Source organism: Misgurnus anguillicaudatus, chromosome 4 (assembly GCF_027580225.2).
Source record: "Misgurnus anguillicaudatus chromosome 4, ASM2758022v2, whole genome shotgun sequence".
Classification (NCBI taxonomy): domain Eukaryota; kingdom Metazoa; phylum Chordata; class Actinopteri; order Cypriniformes; family Cobitidae; genus Misgurnus; species Misgurnus anguillicaudatus.
In genome coordinates, this window is record NC_073340.2 from 29,058,356 (window position 1) to 29,085,869 (window position 27,514).

The 27,514-nt window shown below is 37.8% G+C and overlaps 1 protein-coding gene and 1 long non-coding RNA gene across 3 annotated transcripts; one reads left to right on the top strand and one right to left on the bottom strand.

The window, feature by feature from the left end:
- Positions 1 to 392: 392 nt before the first annotated feature.
- LOC129420287 (uncharacterized) lies at positions 393 to 27,038 on the top strand. Of its 2 annotated transcripts, none has more exons than XR_008636791.2 (5): positions 393 to 456; positions 675 to 780; positions 8,158 to 8,231; positions 26,396 to 26,525; positions 26,659 to 27,038. It is a non-coding gene; the product is annotated as an uncharacterized lncRNA (long non-coding RNA). The 2 variants fall into 2 exon arrangements; XR_012369298.1 differs by having other exon boundaries at positions 8,161 to 8,231.
- On the bottom strand, positions 11,178 to 26,312 carry gpr142 (G protein-coupled receptor 142). Its single transcript, XM_055175112.2, has 3 exons — positions 25,822 to 26,312; positions 15,827 to 15,974; positions 11,178 to 12,767 (listed from the first exon to the last, which is right to left on the bottom strand). The coding sequence occupies exons 2-3, from the start codon at positions 15,957 to 15,959 to the stop codon at positions 11,812 to 11,814; spliced, it is 1,089 nt and encodes a 362-aa protein (XP_055031087.2). The 5' UTR covers positions 15,960 to 15,974; positions 25,822 to 26,312; the 3' UTR covers positions 11,178 to 11,811.
- Positions 27,039 to 27,514: the final 476 nt, after the last annotated feature.

The window sequence follows — 27,514 nt, forward strand, 5'->3', positions numbered from 1 at the left end:
TCTTCCCTCTGTGGAGCGCGCCAGCTTCTTCGGGACCGCGCCTGCTTTCACTACCTGGAAAACAAATCCTGGAAAAAAAGACCAATTATAGTGTCTTTCTGCCTGTTTGTCTGTCTACATTTGTATTGCATACATGTAACATTCTTTATTAGACAGACCAGTTGTTCTCAAAGGGTGGCCGGGCCCCCCTTTGGGGATTCTTGAGATGATACCAGACCCCCTGTTTTATGATATTTCATAAAATACATTCATTTATCATACATTTTGTGTATACTATCTATCTATCTATCTATCTATCTATCTATCTATCTATCTATCTATCTATCTATCTATCTATCTATCTATCTATCTATCTATCTATCTATCTATCTATCTATCTATCTATCTAACAGTCTTATCGCTGTAATTTTAGGCCAGACTGCTGCATAACTCTACTGTACACCGCAGCCTACACAGGTAAATCTAACAATGCCCTTGTTTCTTGCTGTGTCTGGGTCTCAACAGAAATGAATGGAGAATCTGAACTTTAGAAAGAACGTGGGACACAATGGGGACTCAAATAACACTAAATATGTCCTTCTTTAAGATGCCCAAACTTTTATAACATTCTCCAAACACATTACTCTTATGTTTTCTAATGTTTCATCTGTGTTGTCCACATTCCATTTCTGCAGCCAGAAAAGTAACACAAGTAGCACTGTACCTTTTGGGAAGGACAAGACAAAAGTGGTCTACACTACCACCTGGTGGCAAATCATAAAAGCGACTGCTCTGTTACAGGTATGAATGAGGTTATGCATCACTTGGTCAGACATTCACTTTAGGACTATTAGCTGGATTATTTAGTTCTAGCTGTATAGTTCGTTATTTACTGCTAGATGTATATTTAGCAGTCTACACATTCTGTTAAGGAATGGTTTCAGTACAGTGCAGTTTTTGTAGTTTTACTACACTTCTGTATAAGGGTATTTCTCAGATTAAGGGCCAAATTGTGTTGCTGCAATTTAAAAACATTAAATTAGACTAATTGGTATACATCAAATTATCAGTCCTTAAGTCAGAATCGACGTTATGAGCTGGGTTGAGAGACAATAAGATAGGGGAATTTATGATTTTTTTTGCCATTTTCTTAACTATGTCAAGTAAATATGTCTTTACCATCACATCATTGAATATATGTAAAAAAATAAAACTTAAATGATAAATCAGTGCTTTTAAAACATGTTGTGGTTTCACAAGTAATCTAATTTATCTTGAATTTAATGAGATTTTTACTTGCAAGATGAATTATAATCATTTACGTATCTAAATTTCTGATTCATCAATCTACCCTTATTTTAAGTGAATACCATATATCAAAACTTTTTAAAACATTGTCAGAAATTGTCAGTATAATTGTATGATGCTTTTGTTATTTATACATAATTTATATGCAAAATTGTGTATTGTGCTAGTAATGACATTTTTGTCAAAAAAACTAGCCCTACTAGCTAAGATGATGACTAAGCAAGTGTAGCTAGCTTTCTACATGTAATGTACACCATTTTAACTATTAAAGTGATAAAAATATTTCAAAAATGTTTTAAAATAAAGAAATACAACACATATGGTAATGATGCATAATAAGTGTACATGCCCAACACAAAGCATTTACAGTAGATTTACTTACTTTTCTGGACATCAAGGCATCAGTCTTGCAGGTTAAAATCCATGTGCTATGTCATTAGGTTACCATGGCTATACTTTTGATGAAAAAAAGTGGGAAAGTCACTTTATGCAGTGCGTGTTGGTAATGACATGGGGCATGTAGAAATTATGCAAAATAAAGTACAAAATGCATATGCTTAATCTGTGCATGTAGTTTATTAGTTCAAGTAACATTTAATTCATATACATATATTCTTTTATTAATTTGTGATAAATAATGTTTGAAATATGGCACGACATGTGAAAACTCTCGTGAAGGACAACACCAAAACACAGACATACCACAAAACACCAATAAAATGCGATAAAATTATTAGTAAGAGCAGCCATAAAAAAGGCTTGTTTTTTTAATACCAATTAATGGTGCTCAAATTTATTAGATTTGATTAGTTTTTAATAGAATTACACATTGGGGACATAAATAGGCCCAAATTCTTGTAAATACTCATAAATCAGTGGTAGAGGATTGCATCATTGCAGTGGCACAAATTATGGTGATGGGTTTGAACCAAGAGAACACATATACTGATATAAATGTATAGCTCGTAATGCACTATAAGTCACTTTGGATAAAAGTGTTTGCCAAATGTATTTGTTATGGTTTATTTTTTCGTAAAAAAACATGTTTAATATTCGTACGGTTTTGTCTGGTTCTGTTGTGTATTAAGTCCACCTTTTTAAAAGTGCCTGTCCGATTAAGATATGCTTGAGGAAGAGGGTTAACAGATTCCGTTAATTGTTGAGCTGTGAAAATGTTTGCTGAAATAACAGGATATAGGGGTGTGTGCATGTCTACTATGACAGCAAGAGAGATTTATAGAAAAGAGATCAAATGATAGACCGTGATTAAAATAAACGCTAGATCTCCTTTCCTAATGCTTCTACATGTAGCTGCGAGCTCCTGTTTGAAAGCGGATGTGCTTCTATATATATAAATAAGACACGTGAAACGTGAATCAATCCTCATGTTGAGAATTCTGAGGTAGCAGGGTGGGAGGAGCTATGTCTCCACAGCTGCATTAAATTGTTAATTAGTGGCTCTTTGTTCAGTGTGGCATTCAACAGCTCATGAGGAGATTCAGAGTTGATGAGTCCTTGAATTTGTAAGTTTGTTGTATTATTTCTTTAAATATATATGCAAGTAATTTAATGTTTAGTAGTATTGTTTGGTTTATATTTGTAATCTGTGTGATTGATTTATTATGTGTTTAAATTGTAAAATGTTTGTTTGTTTTAGAAACCATACAACTCTGGTCTCATGATTGCTTGACTGACAATAAAATATTAAGGAACTGGATTATTTGGAGCTTCTGTGTTTTAATGGGCACACCATCCTGGCAACACTCTGCCTGAACTAGCTACTATCCTTATCAGTAATTTACATGGTCCTTCGAGCCGGATAGGTTGCTAGGATGGAGAAAGATGATGTAGTGAGACCTAAACGGACAGTTAGACCTCCTAAATGGCATCAAGATTATCTACTCACTCAGCCAAGCGTACCCGCTTGCACACAAAGACCAAGGTCTGCTGATCATGTGTCTGTGGAGATGACAGAGGGAGCTTCCCTATCTGATACTAGAGCTGAGATGAGAATTCTGTCTGAAGATGTGCAACAAATAAAGGGAATGTTATCAGAACTGGGACAGTCAATGAGAGCTATGCAGCTAAGAGGCCAAAGTTCTTCCTTTTCTATTAGTTCTGATTGCAGTTCTACTAAAGCATCTCCTGTTGTTCACCAGACTAAGGTGGATGATATTAATAAAGTTCCTCTTGTCCTTGAATTGGGTGAATGTCTAAGACAACATGAAGCAAATAGAGATATTGATTCATCCACATTACCTCCTCGACTTAGTAGACAAAGTACTCTCCCTCCTCCGCCACGATCTATGTTGCCTACACCATTGCCACCAGATGGTAGAGTATCATTAGAGACTGGTTCCTCACAATGTCCTAATCTACCTATGTTAAATGAGTCTGCTAATTCTGTTCACTTAAGGGCACAGCTTTCAGAGAATCCTGTTGTTGCAAGTACGAGTCAAGTTCAGTTTGGTAATGGTCTCCCTTGGCCATCTTTACATCAACAGCCATTTAATCCAGTTTATCTGTGTAATGATCAAGCAACACGGAGCTATGGGCCTAGTTCTAGTCAGATGCAGAGTAATGCATGTTTTCCATGGATGCTCCCAAACTATCCTGCCCCCTTTCCTCCTCCTGTGTTGTATCCACCTTATGGTTCATTTGTCCATCCAAGCCATGCCTTTCCAATGTCAGTACCTTCATATAGTCAAGCTCCTTCTATGCCGCCAACTCATATTACAGCCCGTGCTCCCTTTCAAGGGCTTCCACAAATGGCTACTGGTAGTAATACTCCCCTACCTCAGATATTGTCAGGTCCTCCATCAACAGTCCAAATTGGACATTCAAATGTAAGTCAACCTATATCAGCCTGTGTTCAGTCATCTTCAGCACTGGGCCCTCCTAGAGTCTCTGCGGTAGAAAGACCATCATTTCCGTATTTCAAAACTGATGATCCTCAAGAATTTGCAATGCTGAATATGGCCTTGAGAAATTTGCTGCCTGCTGAGGAAACTGAACAATATAAATATCATATTCTTTTGGATCACTTAAAGTTGGATGCTGCTCGTCATTTAGCCCTTGCATATGCTCATGATCCTCAGCCTTACACTACTGCCCTAAAAGCACTTCAAAGAAAATATGGTCAGCCTCAACACCTAGTGTTACGGGAGATAGCTTTTATTCAGAGCTTACCAGCCATTCGTTCTGGGGATTCTACTGGATTCAGTCAGTTTGCACTACGAGTCCAGGCCTTAGTAGGCATGCTTCAGTCATGGGGGCAGAATGAAGGAGCTAATGAATTGGCGTGTGCTTCTCATGTTCACCAGCTATTAAGTAAACTTCCAGCAAATCATGTGTCCAACTTTGCTAGACATGCTCGAGCTGTTCGGTCAGATGTTCCTTATAATTTGGTGGATTTTGCAAAATGGCTAGAGGAGGAAGCAGAATGCCAAAGCTTGGTGGTTCAAGTATCTGACCAGTCTAAAGGAGCAACAAAGTTTCAAATGAGAGATGGGAGACCACTGAAATCTTTATCTTCTACAGCTACCTTTTTGCAGGGTATTAATCAGGAGGGAAATGGGAAGCCCTATGGAATAGTTAATCAATCTAACAATTCAAATAGCAAGCAACCAGTAGAACCCCAAATCTTTTGTGCCTTCTGTGGTAGAACCCATCATTTGAATCGGTGTCCTGAGTTCTTAAAGTTTGATGTAAATGCAAAGAGAAAATGGATCTTGGATAACAATCGTTGTTGGAGATGTGGACGGACACATCATTCTTCTAACTGTAATTTGAAGAGAGATTGTCCATCCTGTAAAGAATGTCATTTAGCAGTCCTGCATTAAGTTAATGCTTATAAACCTGACTCTGGCATATTCTACTTAAGCAAACCGAGTGGCCTAAATTCTGTGCTTTTGAAGGTGGCGAAAGTCATTCTGAGTGCTCAAGGGAAGACTTTAGAAACGTATGCAATTCTTGATGATGGTTCAGAAAAGACCATGCTTTTGTCTCCTGCTGCTGAGATGCTGGGGCTGAATGGGGCGGCTGAGTGCTTGAAGCTGCGAACGATTCGGCAAGGTATTGAAGAGATTGATGGAGCTAATGTTACCTTTTCTGTCTCTCCAGCAACTTTGAAGCACAAGAAATATCAGATCAAGGCAGCATTCACAGCTAAGATGTTGGACTTACCTGAACAGACTTATCCTATCCATAGTCTTCAACGTTGTTATCAACATCTTAAAGACATCCCTCTGGAAGAATTCCATCAAGTTAAGCCTCTATTACTTATAGGTGCAGATCATCCCCATTTGTTATGTTCTACTGAAAGAGTGGTGCTAGGCCCTCCCGGAAGCCCAGCTGCATTGCATACTCGTCTAGGATGGGTATTACAAGGACCCATTCCATTAGTGCAAAAGACAAGCTCTGTTTCTCAATGTCACTTCTTAGCTTCTTCATCTATGGATCAGCTACAGATGGATGTAGAAAAAATGTGGCAAATGAATGTAATTCCATATGTCCAGATGTCAAAGAATACTCACAGGTCAAGGCAAGATCAAGAGGCTCTTGAGTGTTTGGAAAAGAGAACAGAACGAGTTGAGGTAAATGGGATGACAAAATCTGCTACTCTCTTACTTTGCGCTAAACATGCACCCAAGGAATTCCACACCAGTGGTCAGGATGCTGCACCTGAAGAATCCAGTCAGGATGCTGCACCTGGAGAATCCAGTCAGGATGCTGCACCTGAAGAATCCAGTCAGGATGCTGCACCTGAAGAATCCAGTCAGGATGCTGCACCTGAAGAATCCAGTCAGGATGCTGCACCTGAAGAATCCAGTCAGGATGCTGCACCTGAAGAATCCAGTCAGGATGCTGCACCTGAAGAATCCAGTCAGGATGCTGCACCTGAAGAATCCAGTCAGGATGCTGCACCTGAAGAATCCAGTCAGGATGCTGCACCTGAAGAATCCAGTCAGGATGCTGCACCTGAAGAATCCAGTCACAAAAGTTTTAATGCAGATTCTGAGATTCTCATACATGGGAAATGGAGGCATAGCCAAGTTCTCATTGACAGATTTTGGGCAAGCTTTATTAGAGACTATATATCAACCTGGTTTACAGACTCGCCAGAATTTGAAGGAGGATGGAAGAGTCTATTCTGTGTACCAGCTGTAGTGATGGTAGTTGATCTTCACCTCTCATGAGGGCTTTGGCCTATAGGAACTGTCACAAAGGTCCTACCAAGTTCTAATGGTAGAGTAAGAGTTGTGCATGTACTTATTGATTCTAAACACTATGTACGTCTAGTCAATCGTTTTAAATGAGTGTTCAAATGATTTATGATTGTACAGAATTCTCTATGGGCAAATATGTTTACATATTTGGGGGCGGCTGTTGAGAATTCTGAGGTAGCAGGGTGGGAGGAGCTATGTCTCCACAGCTGCATTAAATTGTTAATTAGTGGCTCTTTGTTCAGTGTGGCATTCAACAGCTCATGAGGAGATTCAGAGTTGATGAGTCCTTGAATTTGTAAGTTTGTTGTATTATTTCTTTAAATATATATGCAAGTAATTTAATGTTTAGTAGTATTGTTTGGTTTATATTTGTAATCTGTGTGATTGATTTATTATGTGTTTAAATTGTAAAATGTTTGTTTGTTTTAGAAACCATACAACTCTGGTCTCATGATTGCTTGACTGACAATAAAATATTAAGGAACTGGATTATTTGGAGCTTCTGTGTTTTAATGGGCACACCATCCTGGCAACACTCTGCCTGAACTAGCTACTATCCTTATCAGTAATTTACACCTCATAAACATTTAATATCCGATCAGTATGATCAAAATGCAACAACAGTTATCAGTGCACAGATTCAATTACACAAAAGGCTTGCGGGTCACAATACCATAACCATGAACAACAACACAACACCCTAAAGCATCATGCAAGTGCCACATATCATTTTGTATGAAGTATCTCATCATTTTTTTTACATTGCTGATAATCATGTTTATAAATACATTTTTATCTGATGCTAAGAAACAAATAGATCTTGGCTTTGTATACAATACAGTACATATGACATGTAATGTTAATGCATAATACAAACAAAAGCTATACTCTTTAATTGATGAAACAGGGCAGCAGATCTTATCTGGCAGACATAACAACTGCAATCACACCTGATTTGAGGTTTATATGTTGTGTTACATTTAAAACACCTTTTATTTTTACACATAGGGGTGGTTTCCCAGATTAAGCCATGACTAGGCCTTAGGACATCTAATTAGTTTTTGCAAACATACATTACAAAAAACAATACTGGTGTGCATTATGAGACAAAACAATGGCACTTATATACTGTATGTTAAGATATGTCAGGGGAAGATTTTTTTTTTAAATTAAGGCAGCTTAAACATGCATTTTAGTCTGGGAATAGGAAAAGCCCTGTCCGAGAAACTACACCTTAATGTAAATCTAAATTCAATCCATCCTGCACATTCTGGGGTTTTAATGAGCATGAGTCATAGCTACACATCATCAAATATTGGTCTTTTTAATAATTAATCAAAAAGCCTGTCTTTAAAAATGCGTTCCCTTTGGGGTGATGTCACCTACACTAAATGCAACCTGCATACACTAAGATACACTACATTGTGGGAATAAAAAAAGGTTTATATTCCAGATAATGTAGTAAAAACTTGACCGATAGTTTTTCCGCAGCTGCATAAGACCCAGTAGGTTTGTTAGTTAAAATGGCCTGTACCAGAGCAAAATCTTTATTATCTTAAATATTTAGAGTCTCCATTCTGCCAACATTAAGGCTTTAGTGATAGATGTGCTTTCTTCTCAGACATCTGTGTTTGTGATTCAGCAGGGGACATTTTCAAAGAGGCAACATCTGATAACATCTGCAGGACCAGAGATGATTGAGGGGTGAAAAAGAGGGTGAGAAAAAAATGAGAGAGAGAGAGAGAGAGAGAGAGAGAGAGAGAGAGAGAGAGAGAGAGAGAGAGAGAGAGAGAGAGAGAGAGAGCCCTGAGAAGTGCATTAAAAGTACAAGAGTTCAACTACAGCTCAAACAGTTTCTAAACTAAAGCAAACAAACTAAAAGTGTTGTTTTAAACAAATTGGGGACAAAAATGAAAGAAAACCATTTTAAGTACATTTCAGTTGTTTCTGGCTCCCCTTTATATAATTTAAGGCAGAACTTTTTATAATGTAAGCATGAAATCAGTCTTTTATAAGAACCTTTGACTGAATTTTGGAAAACCAATTTTTTTCTGTTTATTGAGGGACCTATAGTATCTTTTCATTTAAATATATGCTTCATTAGCAATGTTATCATTAAAAATAGACTTACTGTATAAGATAAGCTGGCTGGTGTTTAAAGGAACAGTATGTAGGATTGTGGCCAAAACTGGTACTGCAACCACAAAACTTGTGGCTAAAACTGGTACTGCAATCACACAACTGGTGGCCAATACACAACATGACAACATAAACATCAGTTGAGGGCTTAAATGACAATGACAATATCCTGGCTGGATCACTGTAGTCAGTGATATAAGTATTTGAAATGAACATGATTTCTTAATGTCTAGTGACATATCAGGGCCATTTTATGATTAATTGATATACATTTCTTACATACTGTCCTTTAAGTGAAAAAATCAATTCTCAATTTCATTTAGATTGAGGTCAAGTTAAAGATTAAATCTGTCCTTTTAAGTGCATTCTGGCAGGTGTTTTGTGATATAATCATAATTGACCACTGTTATGCAGAATAACTGTGAGGATTCTGGAAAATTCTATTGAACTTAAATTAAAATTCGATTTAAGGCTGGTTTGTTTATACAATGACAGCTCTCCTTGTGTTCCCACATCAAACCCGCTTTAAAAGCCTCTTCCAGTCGCCATGCACTGAAAATAAACAGCTAAGCCGGCAAGTGCACTTTGCTCACGGGGGTTAAAAAGGTCGGCCATCTTGCTCCGCTTCATTGAACGAGCCCTGAAAGCATTTAATTTAGTCATGCAAAATAACCCACATTTGCGAGACCGTCTCGATCAGGACATTATGTAACCATGCCTTTTAATGTTTGATGAGAACAAGCTTGAGTAACCCCTTGTGTGGTTTCCCGAAGATCTGTCACTGTGAAGATGTACATTATACAACCTAAAAAGGTTTCAATGATTTACAGGAAAGACTTAAATATTTCAACGCCAAGAGCTTCATTCATCTGCAGCACTAGCAACATTCCAAAAACACATTCATGATATCTGTAAAACATTCAAATAACCACATTTAAAAGGGACAGGTACCTAACAAATTCTGTCATTTACCCAATATCATGTATTAATACAACAACTAAAATTATGAAGAACAAAGAATCACACAGTTTGGAAAAACATGAGGATGTGCAAATAATGGAAGAATCTTCTACTGTATCACTTTAAGAGAAGCTATTTTAGTTGGAAATGACAACATATTAACACTCATTTGTTAAGCAACATGTCTTCACTTTATAAATATTGCAGCATGTTTTCTTTTCCCTGCAAAGGCAGAATAATAAATAACACAGTAAAGAAAGCACTGGAATGGTTGGACATCGGTAGGACAAAATTAACATTATTGGATCTTTGTTGAAAAGGTCAGACTACACAGCGCTCAGACTGTACCTGTGATTAACATTTATATATTCGGTCTACTCTACAATCAATCATTTTTTGTGTCACAGATCACAGCAAACATCACTCTAAACAATGCTGGGTTATTTTCAACCAAGCGTTGGGTCAAAAATGCACAAACCCAGCCGTTGGGTTAAATCAACCCAGAAAATGTTTATATTTGACCCAATAACCCATTATTTAAAACAACCCAGCATTTTGGATTGAAACAATCCAGCATAGGTTAAATTATAACTAAATGCTTTTTTAAGAGTGATTAATGGATGCCAGACTGTTCATTATATAGATATTCCAGCCTGATCTCACAAGAAATCGCACATATCTTACCAATTGGCCAATTCGTATAATTTCATACGAAGTTAATCATGCAAAATCGTAAGATTCTCAGGAAAAACAACAACAACCCCTAACCCCGCACTTAACCCCAATGTCACAGGGGTCAAGGCAAATCGTACAAAAACTTACAAAAGTGATCGTATGAATTAAAGGGACATTCCACCTTTTTTTTTAAAAAATATACAAATTTTCCAGCTCCCCCAGAGCAAAACACCTGATCCTCACCGTTTTGGAATCCATTCAGCTGATCTCCGGGTCTGGTGCTATCACTTTTAGCATAGCTTAGCACAATCCATTGAATCTGATTAGACCATTAGCATCGCGCAAAAAAATAACCAAAGAGTCTCGACATTTGTTCCATTTAAAACTTGACTCTTATGCAGTTACTGTAGTTCTGTGTACTAAGACCGACAGAAAATTAAAAGTTGTGATTTTCTAGCAAGATCTCGCTAGGAACTATACCTTCATTCTGGCGTAATAATCAAAGACTTTGCAGCTGTAACATGGCTCCAGGAGGCGCAATGATATTACGCAGCAGACGAAAACAGTCAACTTAGTAACTTTCAACGGCAGGGGACTATTTTCGGCAGTGCGCAATACCGCCACGCCTGCTGCAGCCATGCCACAGCAGCAAAATCCCTGATTACTACGCCAGAATGCGATGTATAGTTCCTAGCCATATCTGCCTAGAAAATCGCAACTTTTAATTTTCTGTCGGTCTTAGTACCTGATGTAACTACAAAAAAAGTTTTAAATAAAAAATATTGAAACTCTTTGGTTATTTTTAGCGCGATGCCAATGGTCCAATCAGACTCAATGGACTATGCCAAGCCACGCCAAAAGTGGCAGCGCCAGACCCGAAGATCAGCCGAATGGACCCCAAAAATGCAAAAATCAAATATTTAACTCCAGGGGAGCTGGAAAATTAGTTTATTATTTAAAAAAGTGGAATGGCCCCCTAATACAAATTAGCCAACTTGTAAAACATGCACGAATTTGTGTGAGATAGCATTGGATATTCGGTTCTTTGTATTAGGTGGCAACCCATTATGGTCATGTAAAGTGTTAATATATTTAGTTAACTTACCTCTTTCATTAAGTTAGCTGTGTGTAAGTTTAATAAGTGTTAAATGTGTAGCACCTTGGTCCTATGAGGCATAAAATTTTTTCCTTTTGTATGTCATATAGTGGAATGCCAAAAAAGCTCACTTGAACTTAACGTTACACTGACCATAATTTATAATGACGATTAATTTATTTAAAAAAGTTGCCTTTCTGGCAACATAATGATTGAATTATTATATTATTATATACTTATTTGTGAATATACATTATATATTCTTCATCAGAGTATATGATCTCCCATTTAATATGCACCTTAAGTGACATGTAGTTGTTTCACTCTCATGGCAAAATCTTTTTTTCTGATGAAAAGAAATTGATTTAAACACTACTCAACCTATTTTTGGAAACCAAACCATAGTTTTGTTGGTGACAAGTAGAACTACGTGGTGATGTCTGCACTTTTGGGAGAGAGAGGGGCGACCTCCCTCTGTGAACGTTTGAGGCCGCTTGAAATCGATGAGGTGGAAGCATTGGCGGGGCTGCGCTGGTGATGCAGGGGCCGGCGAGGGTGCAACGGGGCCCCTCGAAACATCACAACGTCCCTTACCGCTGCTCTGAATGGCTTACTGACAAAACAGTACAGAAAGAAATTCACAGCAGTGTTTAGCATGGCTATCATGTTGGCTATGTCGTAGGCGAGATGCACGCGCCAGTCTCTGTACACCGATGACGCGTAGAGATGATAGAGCACCACTCCGGTACGAGGTGCCCATAGCACGGCAAACACAGAAGTCACGGCTAACAGCATAGCTGTGGTTTTACCCAGCTTGCCTGGCAATGCCAGCTGCTGCCCAACGTCCTCTTGGCACATGTGCTTCCTCTGTCTATTCCGAAGCTTTAGGATGATCAACGAGTTTAGCATCAGGAAGATGCTGCATGGAAGAAAGTAAATAATAGTCACATGGCTCCAAATCAGGGCGGTGTCCAATGAGTTAGGTGGATGGCCTACCCTCCACATGTCCGACCACCAGAAGAACGGCACACCGGATGCCAAAGCTAACGTGAGCACCACTGCAATGATCCGTCGGGCCCGTGCCGGGTAGCTGATCTGCCGGTGAAGCAGCGGGTGACACAAAGCAACGTAGCGGTCTACCGTAAGAGGTACGGTGGCCCAGATGGAGGCATGGTTAGCGGCAAACTCCAGCATGCTGACGGACCGGAGCAGCAGCACAGGGACGTCTCTGTGGAACACGGCCGTTTCCAGGAGGAAGCCCACGAAGATGATGAAGAGCTGGCTGAGGATGTCCGAGCCAGTTAGAGCCAAAAGATACACATAGAGCGATTTCTGGGTCCGAACAGCCAGTCGGGAGAGAGCCACTAATGTCAGGATGTTCACTGGAAAAGAGGGAATAGGGATTAGGAGGATAGACATAGCATAAACGGAGTGTTGGAGGCCACAAAAGGGAGAAACAGAAGAACAAGGGGGAGTTGAAACAGCAGGATTGATGGGAAGTAAAAGATTAGGGGGTCAGATTTAAAAAACATACCGGCCCCTGGAACCTTTGCCCTGGTTTTCCACAAAGAAAAGTTTACATTCATGCAGAAATTGTGCTTGTTTTTCTTCTTGACAAGATAAGGATATTTCAAGTGCTTTATTAATAAAGATTGATAGAGTAAAGCTATTCAGGGAAAATACTACAGAGGAGACTGAGGAGTGAAACCGCAAAAAGATAATTTAACTCACAGATATTACATAATAATAATATGATAAAAATGGTTTTATGTATGTAAAAAAGTTATTATTTACTCATGCTTATGTCGTTTCACATCCAAGTTTTTGAACACATTTGTTTTATAAAGTTCATATAGTGGTAATATAGTTGCTTTTTCTATGTTATAATTTTTTGTATTTACTTATGTATTAGTGTTGTCTTGCCATATTATGTGTTACCATCATGGGAAGTGTTATTGAAATTCCGTTGCTATGCAATGACAATAAATGCAATCAAATCAAATCAAATATAGATGGTTTCAGCAGCAACAACATAAACAAACGGCTTTTGCGGACTAAACACAAGTTCCAGTGGACTATTTATTTCTGATAACTAGGGCTGTCACCATGGTTAAATAATAATCTTATCGCGATTGTTTGACCTCATCGTGATGATTTCAGATCACCGCAATTATTGCACATCTCTCTTAAAACACAAGGGGGAGCTGCAGCGATTGTATAGACGGTTTCAGCAGTAACAACATAAACAAGCGGCGTCCGTGGTCAACACGTAACTTCCGGTAAACTCCGCTAAGAATAAATGCAACAAAGTACTTTAAACGTAGTTTATTTATATAACAAGCAAACAAAAAAAAACACGTAGGTTACCTAGGAAACCAAAACATTTGTTATTTTCGACGAGGTATTTGTTTAAGAGTTGAGTTTAGCAATAGTCAGACCATTAAGAAACTGAAACGTGAAGTAAAGGTCGGACCAGACCCGTATCGCGTCAACGCACATGCGTCAGATGAAACGGTCTATAAACAACATTGTAAAGCCATAGCCATTCAACACCATGAAAAAACATTTAAAGAAATGCTGCAAAACTTTAATAAGCAGTATGAACTGCCAGATAAAACATACATTTCCAAAACAGCAATTCCAAATTTAAGGAAGTGAAGGATGCTATACTAAAGAATCTGTAAGAAATAGATTTTTTTTGCAGCCACTTCAGACATGTGGTCCAATACTAATATGACCTTAATAGGATCATGTGTGAAAATTATTTCATGAACAAACAACAAAAAAAGTAAATGTCAAAGCAATAAAACAGACAATTAATCGTCATAATCGTCACAATTTATTAGACAATTAAATGCCAGCCAAATTTCATAATCGTGACAGCCCTACTGATAACAAGAAAAATAAATGACAAATAAATGACTTTTGTTCATATATCAACTACTACACTGAGCTAATGTTACTGTGTAAAATGAATGCGTTAGCTACAAGTCCTTGAGTTCTTGCCTGACTGCCAAATCTCTCAGAGCAGTTGTGATTCATCCTCATCGTCTCCTCTCATCCAAAACATTTTATTTTCGACAAGGTATTTGTTTGAAAGATCAGTTTAGCCACTAGCCAGACTTAATATAAATAGCCAGATTTTAAATAAATACAGACCGGAACTTCACTTCAGTTCAGATGCGTAACCGCAACAACGCATGTACGTCCGAAGAAAATATAGTCGTCTATAGTTGTCTAATGCTCTAAAGTGGTCAAAATAATGTCCATATGACTTTATTTTTAGGCAAATAATGCTTTGTGTCTCATGCACTTTCAGATTAAAAATTCTGTCAAAAGTGTTATGATGCCAATTCTTCATAGATTTAGACAAAACGACAGAAACAAGAGGCTAAGTAAACAATTCACATGTTTACATGCATACTTTTCTCCTATTGATCGGATCACAGATCAGACTACACCACCGCTTTCAATACAATCGAAATTTGCATCCAGTCGACCTCAATCGTATTGATTAAGGTGTTTACATGAAGACTTTTTAATACAACTAGATGAGGTTAAAGTTTGTGAACAAACTTTATGTTGGCTTGAGAAAACCTAGTCTGAGAGTAATAGATGGAGCTGCAGTTGGGGCAGTTGAGTTAGTTGGGGCAGATGGGGCAGTTAGGGACATGTGGGGCAGAATGGGGCAAATTGGGCATTTAGGGTAGTTAGGGCATTTGGGGCAGAATTGGGTGTTTGGGGCAGACGGGGCATTTTTGGGCAGATGGGGCATTTGGGGTAGAATTGGGCAGTTGGGGCAGACGGGGCTTTGGGGCATTTGGGGCAGAATGGGGCAGATGAGGCATTTGGGGCAGATGAGGCATTTGGGGCAGAATTGGGCAGTTGGACAGAAATGTTTCATAATAGTGACTTTACTAGGATTTCTTTAGTCCATGCAACATTTAAATTGTCAATTTTACACAAACTTTATTAGTAAATACAACTTACATTTTATTTGTTGACATTACTTAACAAAGCTATGTGGAACCCACTTGACGAAGTTTTTTTTAAGTAAATCCAACTTTTTATTTTTTTGAGTGTATATGGTTTAAAAATGGCCGAAGACTTTAAATGTCAAGGATCTAGTTTACATCAGCGGTGTATGTGTGACCTTCAAAAAGGCAAATAATTAATCATTTGTTTATACATTGATTTATTGATTGGCTTATTTCCCTCCAGACAGCTTTGTGTCAGACTCGTCTGAAGTGGCTGCAGTGAATGTTTATGGATACTTAAGTATTTCTTGTTTGGTCTGATGTGTGACTCATTCAAATGAATCCACCATGACCTTCAGAAAGATCTGTTTTAAATGTGTGAATGAGAACATTTATGGGGAACTCAAATGAAAAGTATTATAGTAGTTACTGAAGAATTTAAACAGGTAATAAAATACTCATACCTGGGACTCCAACACACAAGAGAACACTGTAGTAGATGACAGGAAAGTAAGACAGCACACACTTTGATCGCTCCTCAATGCTGTGTTCGTCCTCCTGGGGACTGGGCACCGTCCCATTGTGCCAGTCAATCATGACCTCTGACTTCCTCTTGTGACAGGAAAGAAAACAGAAATATAAATACAGAAAGTGACCTAAAACTCTGAAGAAGAAAGGAATACAAAGAGAGCACCAGTGCACTTTTTTATAATTAAAAGACACATTATCAACATGATCTTCCAAATTACATGAAATAGTCACAAAATATTTTGTGTCATTGTCACGCATTTCCGCCATTTTACGTGTCCGTGCCACATTTTTCTTTTCGTGTCAGTTTCACGTATTGGTTACTCAACTCTTTTTCCCATTTTTAAACCATTGTCACTTTGGTTTGGGGTTAGATTTGCTGTTTGCGCTAGGATGTCACTTTAAGTATTGGTTTATAAATTTTTTTCATATGCTTTTTAAACCATTGTCGCCTGATGTTAGGGTTAGAGTTGGGTTTGGGTAAGGATGTCATTTATGTAACAGAAAGTCGTTCTAACCCCAAACTGAAGAGACAATGGTAAGAAAATAGGAAAAACAGATGAGTAACCAATACGTGAAATTGACATGAAAAGAAAATCGTGGCACGGACACGTAAAATGGCGGAAATACGTGACAATGACATGGAAAAATGAGCAAAATATTTCGTGACTATTTCACGTAATTTGTAAGATCAGGTTGCATATTATGCAAAATACACTTTTACAATGTGTTTGGACATGAGTGTGTGTTGGCAGTGTGGGAACACAACAACCCTACAATGAAAAAAATCCACCCACTCCTCCTTTTTAATCGCCGTTAAACCGAATCAGTCATATGAGACATGCTGTTTTGTTTTTCTTGGTAATGTGATGTCACACAAACAAAGCCCCACCCACGCCCACTGGCTGACTGGTTAGTTTGACCCAAAAGCTTTTATAAATGTGTTTGTTAGCACATTATAGCGCTAATGTGGCTAAAGATACTATTGTCTCAGACTGCATTGTAAAAAATTATTTGCTGCCTTAAATTTTTTTGTCGAATTAACTCAAAAAATTGACCAATCATGTCAACTTAGTATTATTTATCTTGACAAGCGATAAGTTGATAAAACTTATAATATTAAAGCAACACTAAAGAGTTTTTGCTCTTTGCTCCTCCTACAGGTTGGAAGCGGAATTGTCCATTACCACTGTCGTAAATAATTTAGCCTACTGAACAGGGCCGGAGTGGGACTCATTTTCAGCCCTGGAGTTTCATGCCTTAGAATGCATTTCCTGCATTGGAAACAAATTGAAAAAATCTGTATCTTTTTTTTAGAACTTAGATCATGTCTATTGCTAAATAACGTAGGCCTACATTGTGTTAAAAAAAAAAGAAAACATCATGGATATACTTTTGAAACTACTTTTTTCAAATAAACGAATGAGTTTTGCATCAAATAGATTTTTGTTCCTCTTGCAATAAACAATGAATAATGACTATTCATAGAGAATTCATCTATGACTTGGATAAAAAATACGTTTTGTAAATTCTTTTCCTTTTAGAGGCCAGCCCGTTTGTATTAAGACGCGCTTAAGTTTATTTAAAATATAATAGACGCGCGGCCGGCAAGCGCACTCAAAAGACGCGCTCAAGTTTATTTAAAATATAGACGCGCGGCCGGCAAGCGCACTCAAAAGACGCGCTCAAGTTTATTTTAAATATAGACGCGCGGCCGGCAAGCGCACTCAATATAGACGCGTCTGAAACAAAACTTGTGTTCAAGTAAGCGCTTTAAAAACCAGAAGACAGCGGCACGTCCTGCGTTTCCCATGCGTTTTAGATGTCAATGAACCCTAATGCAAGAATTCTTCCAATAAGTGGTCAGGACTCGGGACACAATCAACTTGTGCATAAAGCGGCGAGGACATCTCTCACCCGTAAATACGCGTCATCCCGGTGGCATGACAACACCGGCCCTCGTGGCCAAAAAAAACAGACCGGCCCACCGGGAATCCTCCCGGTTCTCCCTATGGCCAATCCGGGCCTGCTACTGAAACAAAGCTGGCTCTGATTGGATTGTAGGTCTGCCGTAAAGCAAGTTTTTGTAGTTTTCACTCGAACTACAGGGCCACGACCCGACGGTTGAAAACTTCTTTAGTGTGGTTTTGGCCGATAGAGGGCTGCAAAGCGAATGTGAAAGTGCCGTTCACCCTGTTTCGAGTGGATGAACGACTGAAACTTTTTTGGAAACCTTATTTTAAGATAAAAAACTCTTTAGTGTCGCTTTAAGTTGACTTCTTTCAACTATTTCAACTATATCATATATATAACTATAAGTTATTACAACTCATCTCTAGTCAAGATAAATAATAGTAAGTTGAAATGACTTGTAAATCTGAGTTGATTAAAGGCGGGGTGCATGATCTCTGTAAGCCAATATTTGAAATCACCTAAACAAACACGCCCCTACCCCAATAGAATCTGGACCTTCTTTTGATAGCCCCGCCCCACACATACACAACCCAGGAAACAATGACGGTTAGTAGACACGCCCCTTACTGCTGATTGAAAGTGTGTTTTGGTACGCACCCTGCCTTTAAATAAAAAAATGTAAGGCAGCAAATACATTTTAAAAGTGTACTTTTTAACCACAACTTCTCGTCTTGCAGTAGCCGTGTGATGTGCCAGCGCGACCTTACGTATTACGTAACCACGTCGAAAGGTTACGCATGACGTATGCGAAACTGCTGCTCCAGTGGACCGTTCCGAAGTTGTTGTATGTGAAATGATACTAATTAATGTCTTTGTGTCAGTTTATTGGTTAAAATGGTCCGCAGGTGTGCGTTTCATGTAACGCGTGACCTTTAGACGTGATTACGTAATATGTAAGGTCGTGCTGGCGTATCATGGTTTAATTTTTTTAGGTGAAAATGACGAAAGTTTGCTAGATAAGAACCTAAAGCTCTGGTTGGGATCATTTAGAGCCCTTTGAAGCTGCAATAAAACTGCAATTTTAAACTGCATTGAAACTATTAAAATTCTTTTCGACTGAACAAAGACAAACAGTGCCTTTTTTGCTTACAACCAAATAGGGGCATTTTGGACATGCTATAACAAATGATCTGGGGTATTTTAAACCGAACTATACAGACACATTCTAGGCACACCTGAGACTTATATTACATCTTGTAAAAATGGACATAAGATGTGCTCTTTAAAATACAGATTCTGCTCGATTATATAATGCTTATTTTTGTGTACTATTGCTGTATTCTGTGCTCTTCTAACCAGGTCAGTAAGAGAGACAAGTTTGCTATTCACAGCAGTCAAACAGATGGAGCAAAATCAAAAAACACTCATCCACCTGTCCCCATTTACTTGTCTTATCTCTCTTCACTCTCTCCTTCCTTTCTTGTTTAAACTTGATTGCTCCTCGTGTTACCTCAGTTGTCTATAACTGAGAGGATGAGCTCTGACCAAACATGTTTATTGGCTTTCGGCACTTGCCAATTGGAGCAAAAACCTGAAAAGGTCCCTTATGAAAATTAAACATGGTTTTATTATAGTAACCATGCATTTATTATAGTATGTATTTTATTATAACCACATATTTTATTATAGTAACCATGTATATATATAAATATATATAAAGAGACATCATTCTTTTCACCTGTCAAACAGACAACAATCAAAAGGTTTATGTTGTGAAACATTATTGTGTTGTGGATTATTGGCCGTTAGCTCTGCCTCTGCAAAGTCACAACGTGGGTGAGAATTGAAGAAAGCAGGAATGATTGGTTTTCTGTCACCTTATAATTACTTCTGGGCCTCACTGAGGATTTACCGTATGTGAGGGGCATAAAGAATTCTTCTCTGTTTAGATTTGATGTTTATTTTCTAAAGGACAATCTGCTTGGCAAACTTGTACATAAATATCCAATGGCACTTTCTGTGAATCCGTTAGGAAACAGTAAACTTTAAACACTTTAAACGTCATTTTTTTTTTATTGTTAGAACCTCCAGAATTGCAAATAACTGTTCCCAGCAAGCAATAACCATTATTTCACCACCTAGGTTAACTATAGACCTGAAATAGTCTGTCTATGAGTAACCCACTTATAGATAAACATGAATTTGGTTAAATGTCATTTTGCCGTAATAACTTGCGAGATGTATGATATTCCATCATGTAAGCAAAGTCAACAGTGATTCCAAGGTGTATGGTTTTCAGTGGCAGCCGGTGACTTCTTTTTTCGAGGGCGCTCGATGCGAAGTTCGTCACAACATGTATGTAGCCCATCTGCGACCCGAGTGCACCAGGTGTCTTGTCAAAATAAGGCTATGTTCACACTGCAGGGCTTAATGATCAATTCTGATTTTAGTAAAAAATTTAGATTTTTTTTGCAAGGCCGTTCACATTTCCAATTAAATGCGACCTTTTGTGATTTCCTGTGTGAACGTGAAATGACCCAAAAGTGACCTGCATGCGCAGAAGAGTACTCAACGGTCAACGACGTCACTCGTTGTTTGCGGAAACGCCCGGTTCCGATCAGTGCTTTAAGTGGCCCAAAAGAGGTGCCGGTACTCTATTTTTATTTTTTTGCTGACTCGACTCCTATATTGAAGGGGTTTTATATTCAGCAGTCAACAGACGACCTTGTAAAAAATAATAAATCCTTTTATAAGTTTGTGGATTTGCTTGAGCTAGAAATAGCTACTGAACATAAATAAAATGTGCAAAAGGATTTTGAAAAAATACCATTAGAAAGAGCTATTGTAGAAAGAGTTTTTGAACATAAATAAAATGTGCAAAAGGTAGATATGCGAGTAAAATTTTCAGCATGGTTAAATGCTAAACTAGTTGTTCAGATAGAATGAGCTTGAAAAAAAAAACTTTAAAATGACAACAAGACCATGTCTATGGGTTCAAAAATAACAAAATACTGGCCATATGAAACTCGAAAGTCATTTATTTTGTCCCATTGTTTTCCATTTTGCGGGTGGTAAAACTATTGTGCGCATCGTTCAATTTCATTGAAATTTCGTTCACTTGTAGTTTAGCAATTAAACTAAATGTATATTACAATTTCAAGAATGTTTTCTGCACATCGCCTGAGGAAATACGAAGTTGCGTCGAGGGGAACCAAACCGACAGCCGCGACAGCGAAGATTATCACGTACCTACAAAAGGGTATTGAATAAGGCTTACGTCTGACCTGCAGCTATCATTCTGGCTAGGTGGGATGTCAGCCAGCGAGTCCTCTGATTCTGACCTTGTTCTTTTACTCAAGAGTCTAAAACAAGGAGGGCATATTAAGTGTTCATTGTATTTTCATGTTAACCGAGCAGCTATGGTTGCGCGTTTCACACACAAACACACACACACACACACGCATGCGCTTTTAACTTGTAAATGCAAGGGTGTATGGGTAATGTAGTCTCTGCTCTCGGTGGGACGAATTAGGAAGCGTACATTAAGGGCCGCAGCCAAAGGATTAAATTAAACCTCTGATTTTTAAACAGATGTGCAAATAAGCGTTCCGGTACGCTAAAAGCACGTTCTGGGTGCACAGAGAGGTGGTGGTACGCTCAAGAGCTATTTTTGGAAGTGGCGGTACTGAGTACTGGGGCGTTCTGGCCTACTTAAAGCACTGGTTCCGATAAGAGCCCTCGAGTTTGGCCTGAAAAGAACGGTCACCCCAAATATTAATTAAATCTGTGACCTCGCTTCCCTTCCATTGACTGGTCTCAGCAGCATCGTCTGCCATGGTTGTTGTTTATCTTCTCGTTCCCACTTACTTCAACACAGAATTTTGTAGCGTATCAATGATGTACGGGTTGGATACATGTGCCCTGGCCTTTCAGACGGAGGTCGCATTTAAAAAGATCAGATACGTATCAGATTCAGGACCACATACCCAAGTGGCCTGGGTCACATTTGAAAAGATTGGATCTGTGACGTTCAGACTGTCATGAAAAGATCAGATACAGGTCGCATAGGGGCAAAAAAATCTGAATTGGGTCGTTTCAGCCTGCAGTGTGAAAGTAGCATGCAGATGCGTCTAAAGGGTTTATGATAAAAGAAACGCTCGCGTTTGCCAGATACTCACATAATCTCATGCATAATCAGAGTTTAGTGTTAAGGGAGTGTCTTGCGTGTATTTTGTGAACGTGAGCGTCTCTTCTATCATAAACGATTTTGTTGCGTCTGCAGCAGGCACTTATTTTGACAAGACACGTGACGCACATAGGCCCACACGACGTGCACACATTTTGAAAAAAGGAACGTGATGCACATGGTTCACATGACACAACAAACACATATTTTGAAAACGCAAGCAACACACTCTGAACACTTATTTTGAATTAGCGACCTTCGGATGAGCAGTCACCAGCTGCCACTGATGGTTTTGATTCATTTATTTATTTATTTTATTGATTATTAATTTTCACTGACAGCCCAAATTTTGTCTTGTTTTAGCATAGATGTCTGCAATGTGTTTGTACGTCTTTTAAACGCACAATGCATGTTAGATTATTACGAATCCACAAATAATAATATTAAAAATAACATGTCTCTATGCTATGATATTTTCACTTCCAGTTGAGCGTGATCATTTTTATAGTAGTAATATATGTTGTTATGAGTCTTTTATGAGCCCTTATCACCCATCGCTCCGTAGCTTTTTGAAACAGAAGCAGAGCTGGATGATAAATCTTTAACTACAGGTAACGTTTGCTAGGCTACAGAAGAGATGCTTTCCCTGAAAGGCTTTAAGCACTTCACTACTCGTGTTGTTTATCCTCTGAAAATATCCCATTCAGTAGATTCACAAGCGTGGTGAGGAACTTACATGTTTGTAAATGGGTCTATATGTGAGTGTTTATGTTGTTGTTTATATGAATCTGAGTATTAAAGCACGCACCTAAAACAAAATCAACTATCACTTCTGAATGCCAGACAGTGTATCACACATTGTAAATGGTGTGGTGACACAATTTCTCAGGGGGTAAAGTCAAGTCTTCTAGAAAGTTTATTGAGAAAGAAACTGTTCCCAGACATTATTGTTTGTTTTGGTATAAACATGAATATACGCACATCAAGGGAAATTGTTTAGGGATGCTACTGTATTCTCAACGGCAAACAACTTCTTCTTCATAAATACAATTGTATATAGATGAAACGATATTTTATCTTGCATTTTATAGAAGTAATTGAATTAGGGGAGGAATTGAGGAAAGATTTAAACCTTCTGCCCAAATCTGACCTGGCCTTGCACTTTATATATGCAAAAAGATCTTAAATCCACAATCAGGGAATTCTCCAGTTCCCATCTATAAGCCAGTGTCCTGAATCAGGGTCCCATACTTATGCAGAATAATTCATACAAGCTGTTTAATCTCAAAGCATGACATTTTTGCTCAAAGCATAGTCAGCTTTCTATTACGAGACCAGTTCGCATGTATTGCTTTGTGCCTGAGGGTACCCAGCCAGGCAAACATCTACATCATCTACATCTGTTTAAACAGAGGATCAGTGCTTAAGCATGAGGGGACAAAATGGCTAAATGGGAAGGGATGTTTTTTCTGAATGATGATCTGAGGCTTTGTTTAAACAATCTTATGGTAAATCACTTCATGTTGTAGTATCACCGCAGACTCACAGTGCAGTAAAACCAATATAATCAAACAATAAAACTGGGGGAACCAAAAACATATTTGTCAGCCAATGATCTGGATATTTGTGGTGATATATACACTCTATACGTGTCGTCTATAGTGTCTGAGTAAAACCAGTGCTTTACCACTGCTGCCTGAAATTTCTTCTGGTTTCACTGTGAGGACTCGCCTATATAATCCTTAAACAACTGTAAAATACTTGGTGTCATAACAGACATTAACACTTTTAGGCTCCTATGATTATTATCTCGGAAATTGCTCTTGACCAAAATATTGATGTCTCATGTTACACTATACAGATTTCCGTCCAATCAAAAACTTTTAAGTAACAAATTATGAATGATGAATTTAATGCAAGTCTACTGGCTGCATGTCCCACCTAAACCTTCAGTGTCAGGAAATACGTCAATGCAGAAAAACCTGCGCTGGTCAACTGATCCCATGGGTTCATCCGAGTCAAAAATAGCCAATGTTCACTGTTTTGCAGTCTAGGATGTTGATGTGTAAGGTTTCAGATCTCTCTCCATGGACTTTTTGCTCTACTGAACACTCTTAATTATTCATATTGAGCTGGTACACCTGAGACAATAGTTATGAGCTCAAGGACAATGATATAGCAATGCCATCCATACATCAGGGTCCACAAATAAAAATAGTGTGCATTGTATTGTTTTCTGAATGATGGAAAATTATCCATAGAGAAAACCGAGGCATTGCTAACAAACAGCGTTAGGGATGCCAGAAAACATTATCGCTGCTTTTTTTTTGGAAAACATGGGTAAGGATTTTCTTGACTTCCAGGGCTGACCTCTGGATATCCTGTCGTTCTGAGAAAATAATACTGTACGTTGAAATAACCCTGAAAATGAACCAAATTTTCTAAGGAATGGTTTCACAGACAAGGCTTAGCTAATGCCAGGACCAGGCTTTAGTTAAATTAAGATGTTTAAGCATCTGTGTTTATATTACTGCATGTATCTTTAAGCTTTGACAAAATATATGTGACCCTAGACCACAAAAACAGTCTTAAGTAACACAGATATTTTTTAACAAAGCCAAAAATATATTGTATGGGTCAAAATTATCGATTTTTCTTTTATGCAAAAACAAAAAACAAAAACAAAAACATTAGGCTATTATCATGTTCAGTGAAAAGATTTTGTGAATTTCCAACTGTATATATTTTAAAACTTTATTTTTGTGAGTGGATGCAGTTGCTAATAACTTCACGTGGACAACTTTAAAGGCAATTTTTTTCAATATATTGATTTTTGCACCATCATATTCCAGATTTTCAAATAGTTTCTTGGTCAAATAACAAACCATACATCAATGGAAAGTTTAGCCTTTAGATTAAGTATAAATCTAAAAAATGACCCTTATGACTGGTTTTGTGGTCCAGGGTCAGATATAAAACACAGAAGGAAGGACATTCAACAGGTAAACATCAAACAAAATGGATTTTTACATACAAAAACTGTAAAGTAAATTTGCATGTTGCATGGTTTTATGTACTTGTATAATTTAATTGAATTAAAAATGAAAAGTACAAATGGTCTCTTTTTCCTTTAAAACAGACAAAAAGACAAAAGATGTCCAACTTTGAACAAAACATCTGATATCTTTATTCAAATATTTTCTTTAAAGATGCATTAAAAAAATTGTATGCATGTTGCATTGTTCACTGAAAAAAATGATTCATTGAATTTAATCAATTTTTTTAAGGTAAATGGTTGCAATCAATTTATTTAAGCTACATTTAAACAAAAGTTTTATATTTTATTTTACTTTACTAATCTTTTTTTGTTTAAATGTAGCTTAAATAAATTGATTGCAACCACTTACCTTAAAAAATTGATTAAATTCAATAAATAATTTTTTTCAGTGTTGATAAAATTAAAAAGAATTTAAATAGGCTTAGCAAAAAAACATATATATGCAAAATTTAAAAGAACAATGACTAAACAAATATTAGATTGATAACAGATCAAATTGGTGTGCTATATTACCTGTGAGCTTTTTTGTATGAGTAAAACTCACTTTCCCTAACACACTATGTTTTGCCTTTTTGCCAAATGTATTTTTTTTTTAGAAATAAATACCTTAAAAGTTTGGTCCATTTTGTACCATATTTTAATGGTTTAATTTAACCTGAAGGGGACATTAAAAGCAAATATTGTACAAATCCCCCAGACATCTCTTTTGACCACTATTGCACATATATACACATGCATAAAACATATCAAACAGAATGGACAAGCAGACTTACCCTCACAAATCACTAAAGGCCCCCATCTGCGGACCCCAAGCGGCGTCCTGACCATCAATGCCCAACAACGGAGCTCTTGAGGAGGACAATGAGATCTTTGCATAATAGACTCATCACTGCAACCAGCGAGTGAGTTTGAGGTTACAGAAGGAGAGAGAGAGAGAGTGTGTGAGAGAGAGGGGGGGTTAAGGAGGGAGGGGTAAAGCATAAGTGAGATACATTTCTATTGGGAGGATTTTGGTAAACAAGTGAGATAAAGTGAGAGAGGGCTGAGGTGAGGGGTATAGGTGTACCTTTCGCTGGGTGTTTTGGCATGGTGCCAGTAAGCAAGACATGAGGAAGAGGGTGTATAATTTCACACAGCGATGCTTTCAGACCCACAGGACCTCTTATCCGATGTAATCGTATTTTTCATTAGAGCTCATCATAGCTTTCATCAGCAGTGATCCAAAAATAAAATAAGCATAAACTAAACTGTCATCTCTTAACTTAAAGCAATGCAAATAATAACTTGATTTTTACACTGTGCAAAGCAAATGTAAAAGGTGCTTATTCTTGCAAAATCTGGCTCTAGGATGTTCTGAGTGGTTGCCATGACATTTCTACGCGGTTGCTAAGGTCTTCTGAGTGGTCTTTAGCATCATGATGTTGTTGCTACTGGGCTTTGGGAGGTTGCTTACAAGTCAATAGCCCCCACTCGATGTGTAAGTATGAACAACAGGAACATTAATGTTTAATTCAACCTAAGCATCACCAACCTAAAGACTATAAAAATGCGCAGGAGAGAATCAATACTGTGGTATTAAAGATCTGGCTGGCTATGCAAATGCTGTCTAGATGAATCCAAGAACGTCTTCAGATGGATAAACAGAATTATCTGGACACAGGAGGACAGAATGTGAGAAGAGTGTCCTAAAGACACAGATGCTCGCTCTCTCTCTCTCCCTCTCTCTCTCTCTCTCTCTCTCTCTCTCTCTATCTATCTATCTCTTCTGAATGGTAAATATTGAGTGTTAACTTTGATGAATTGCCTCTAAACTGGCTTTGCACTATAGCAGAGAGTTGGTCAAGCAGAAAATGAACTGTGTAAACTTGCTGTCATTGGTTGTGGTGTCAGCAGTGGGTTTGTAAATGTATTAATGTAGTATAGATGTGAATGTTTTTGCTTTGTTTTGTCTTGATAACATTCACCATCCCATAAACCAAATAAATTGCAATAGATTGTTTAATTTAGTTTAGAAACTTTGACATTTGGTAAACACTGGTTATATTGATTAAAGGAACTTTGTTAAAAATGATTATTCATTATTTTATTTTTTTAGATAAAATAATGCATTGCAAAATAATACAGGTTTTACTTAGATAGAAATGTATAATAAAACAAACGTAAATACAAAAAAGTTTCTTGTTCCTCACAGTTTTGCGCAACAGAAAGCTTCTCTGGATGTAAACAGTACTTTATAGAAAGGAGGACAGAAAATATAAATCAACATGCTCTTTTACTGGTCTTGGCAGTTACTAAACTATAAAAACATGGATTCCACGTTCAGACCACACAAAGATGCTTCACTCCTTGAAGAAGTGAAATGTTTTATTGAAGTATGTCTGGAATCTAAAATGCTATGATACAAGGCTTTGACATCACTAGAGAGATGCAGAACTTTTATTTGTACTGAAGAACATTGTCTTGGGA

What these genes read in the sequence shown, in the direction of transcription:
- gpr142 (XM_055175112.2), bottom strand. Translation starts at nt 15,959, where the DNA reads ATGATTGACTGGCACAATGGGACGGTGCCCAGTCCCCAGGAGGACGAA. An exon ending in CTTGTGTGTTGGAGTCCCAG is followed by an intron (nt 12,768 to 15,826) that starts GTATGAGTATTT and finishes CCTCTTTTCCAG; the next exon opens with TGAACATCCTGACATTAGTG.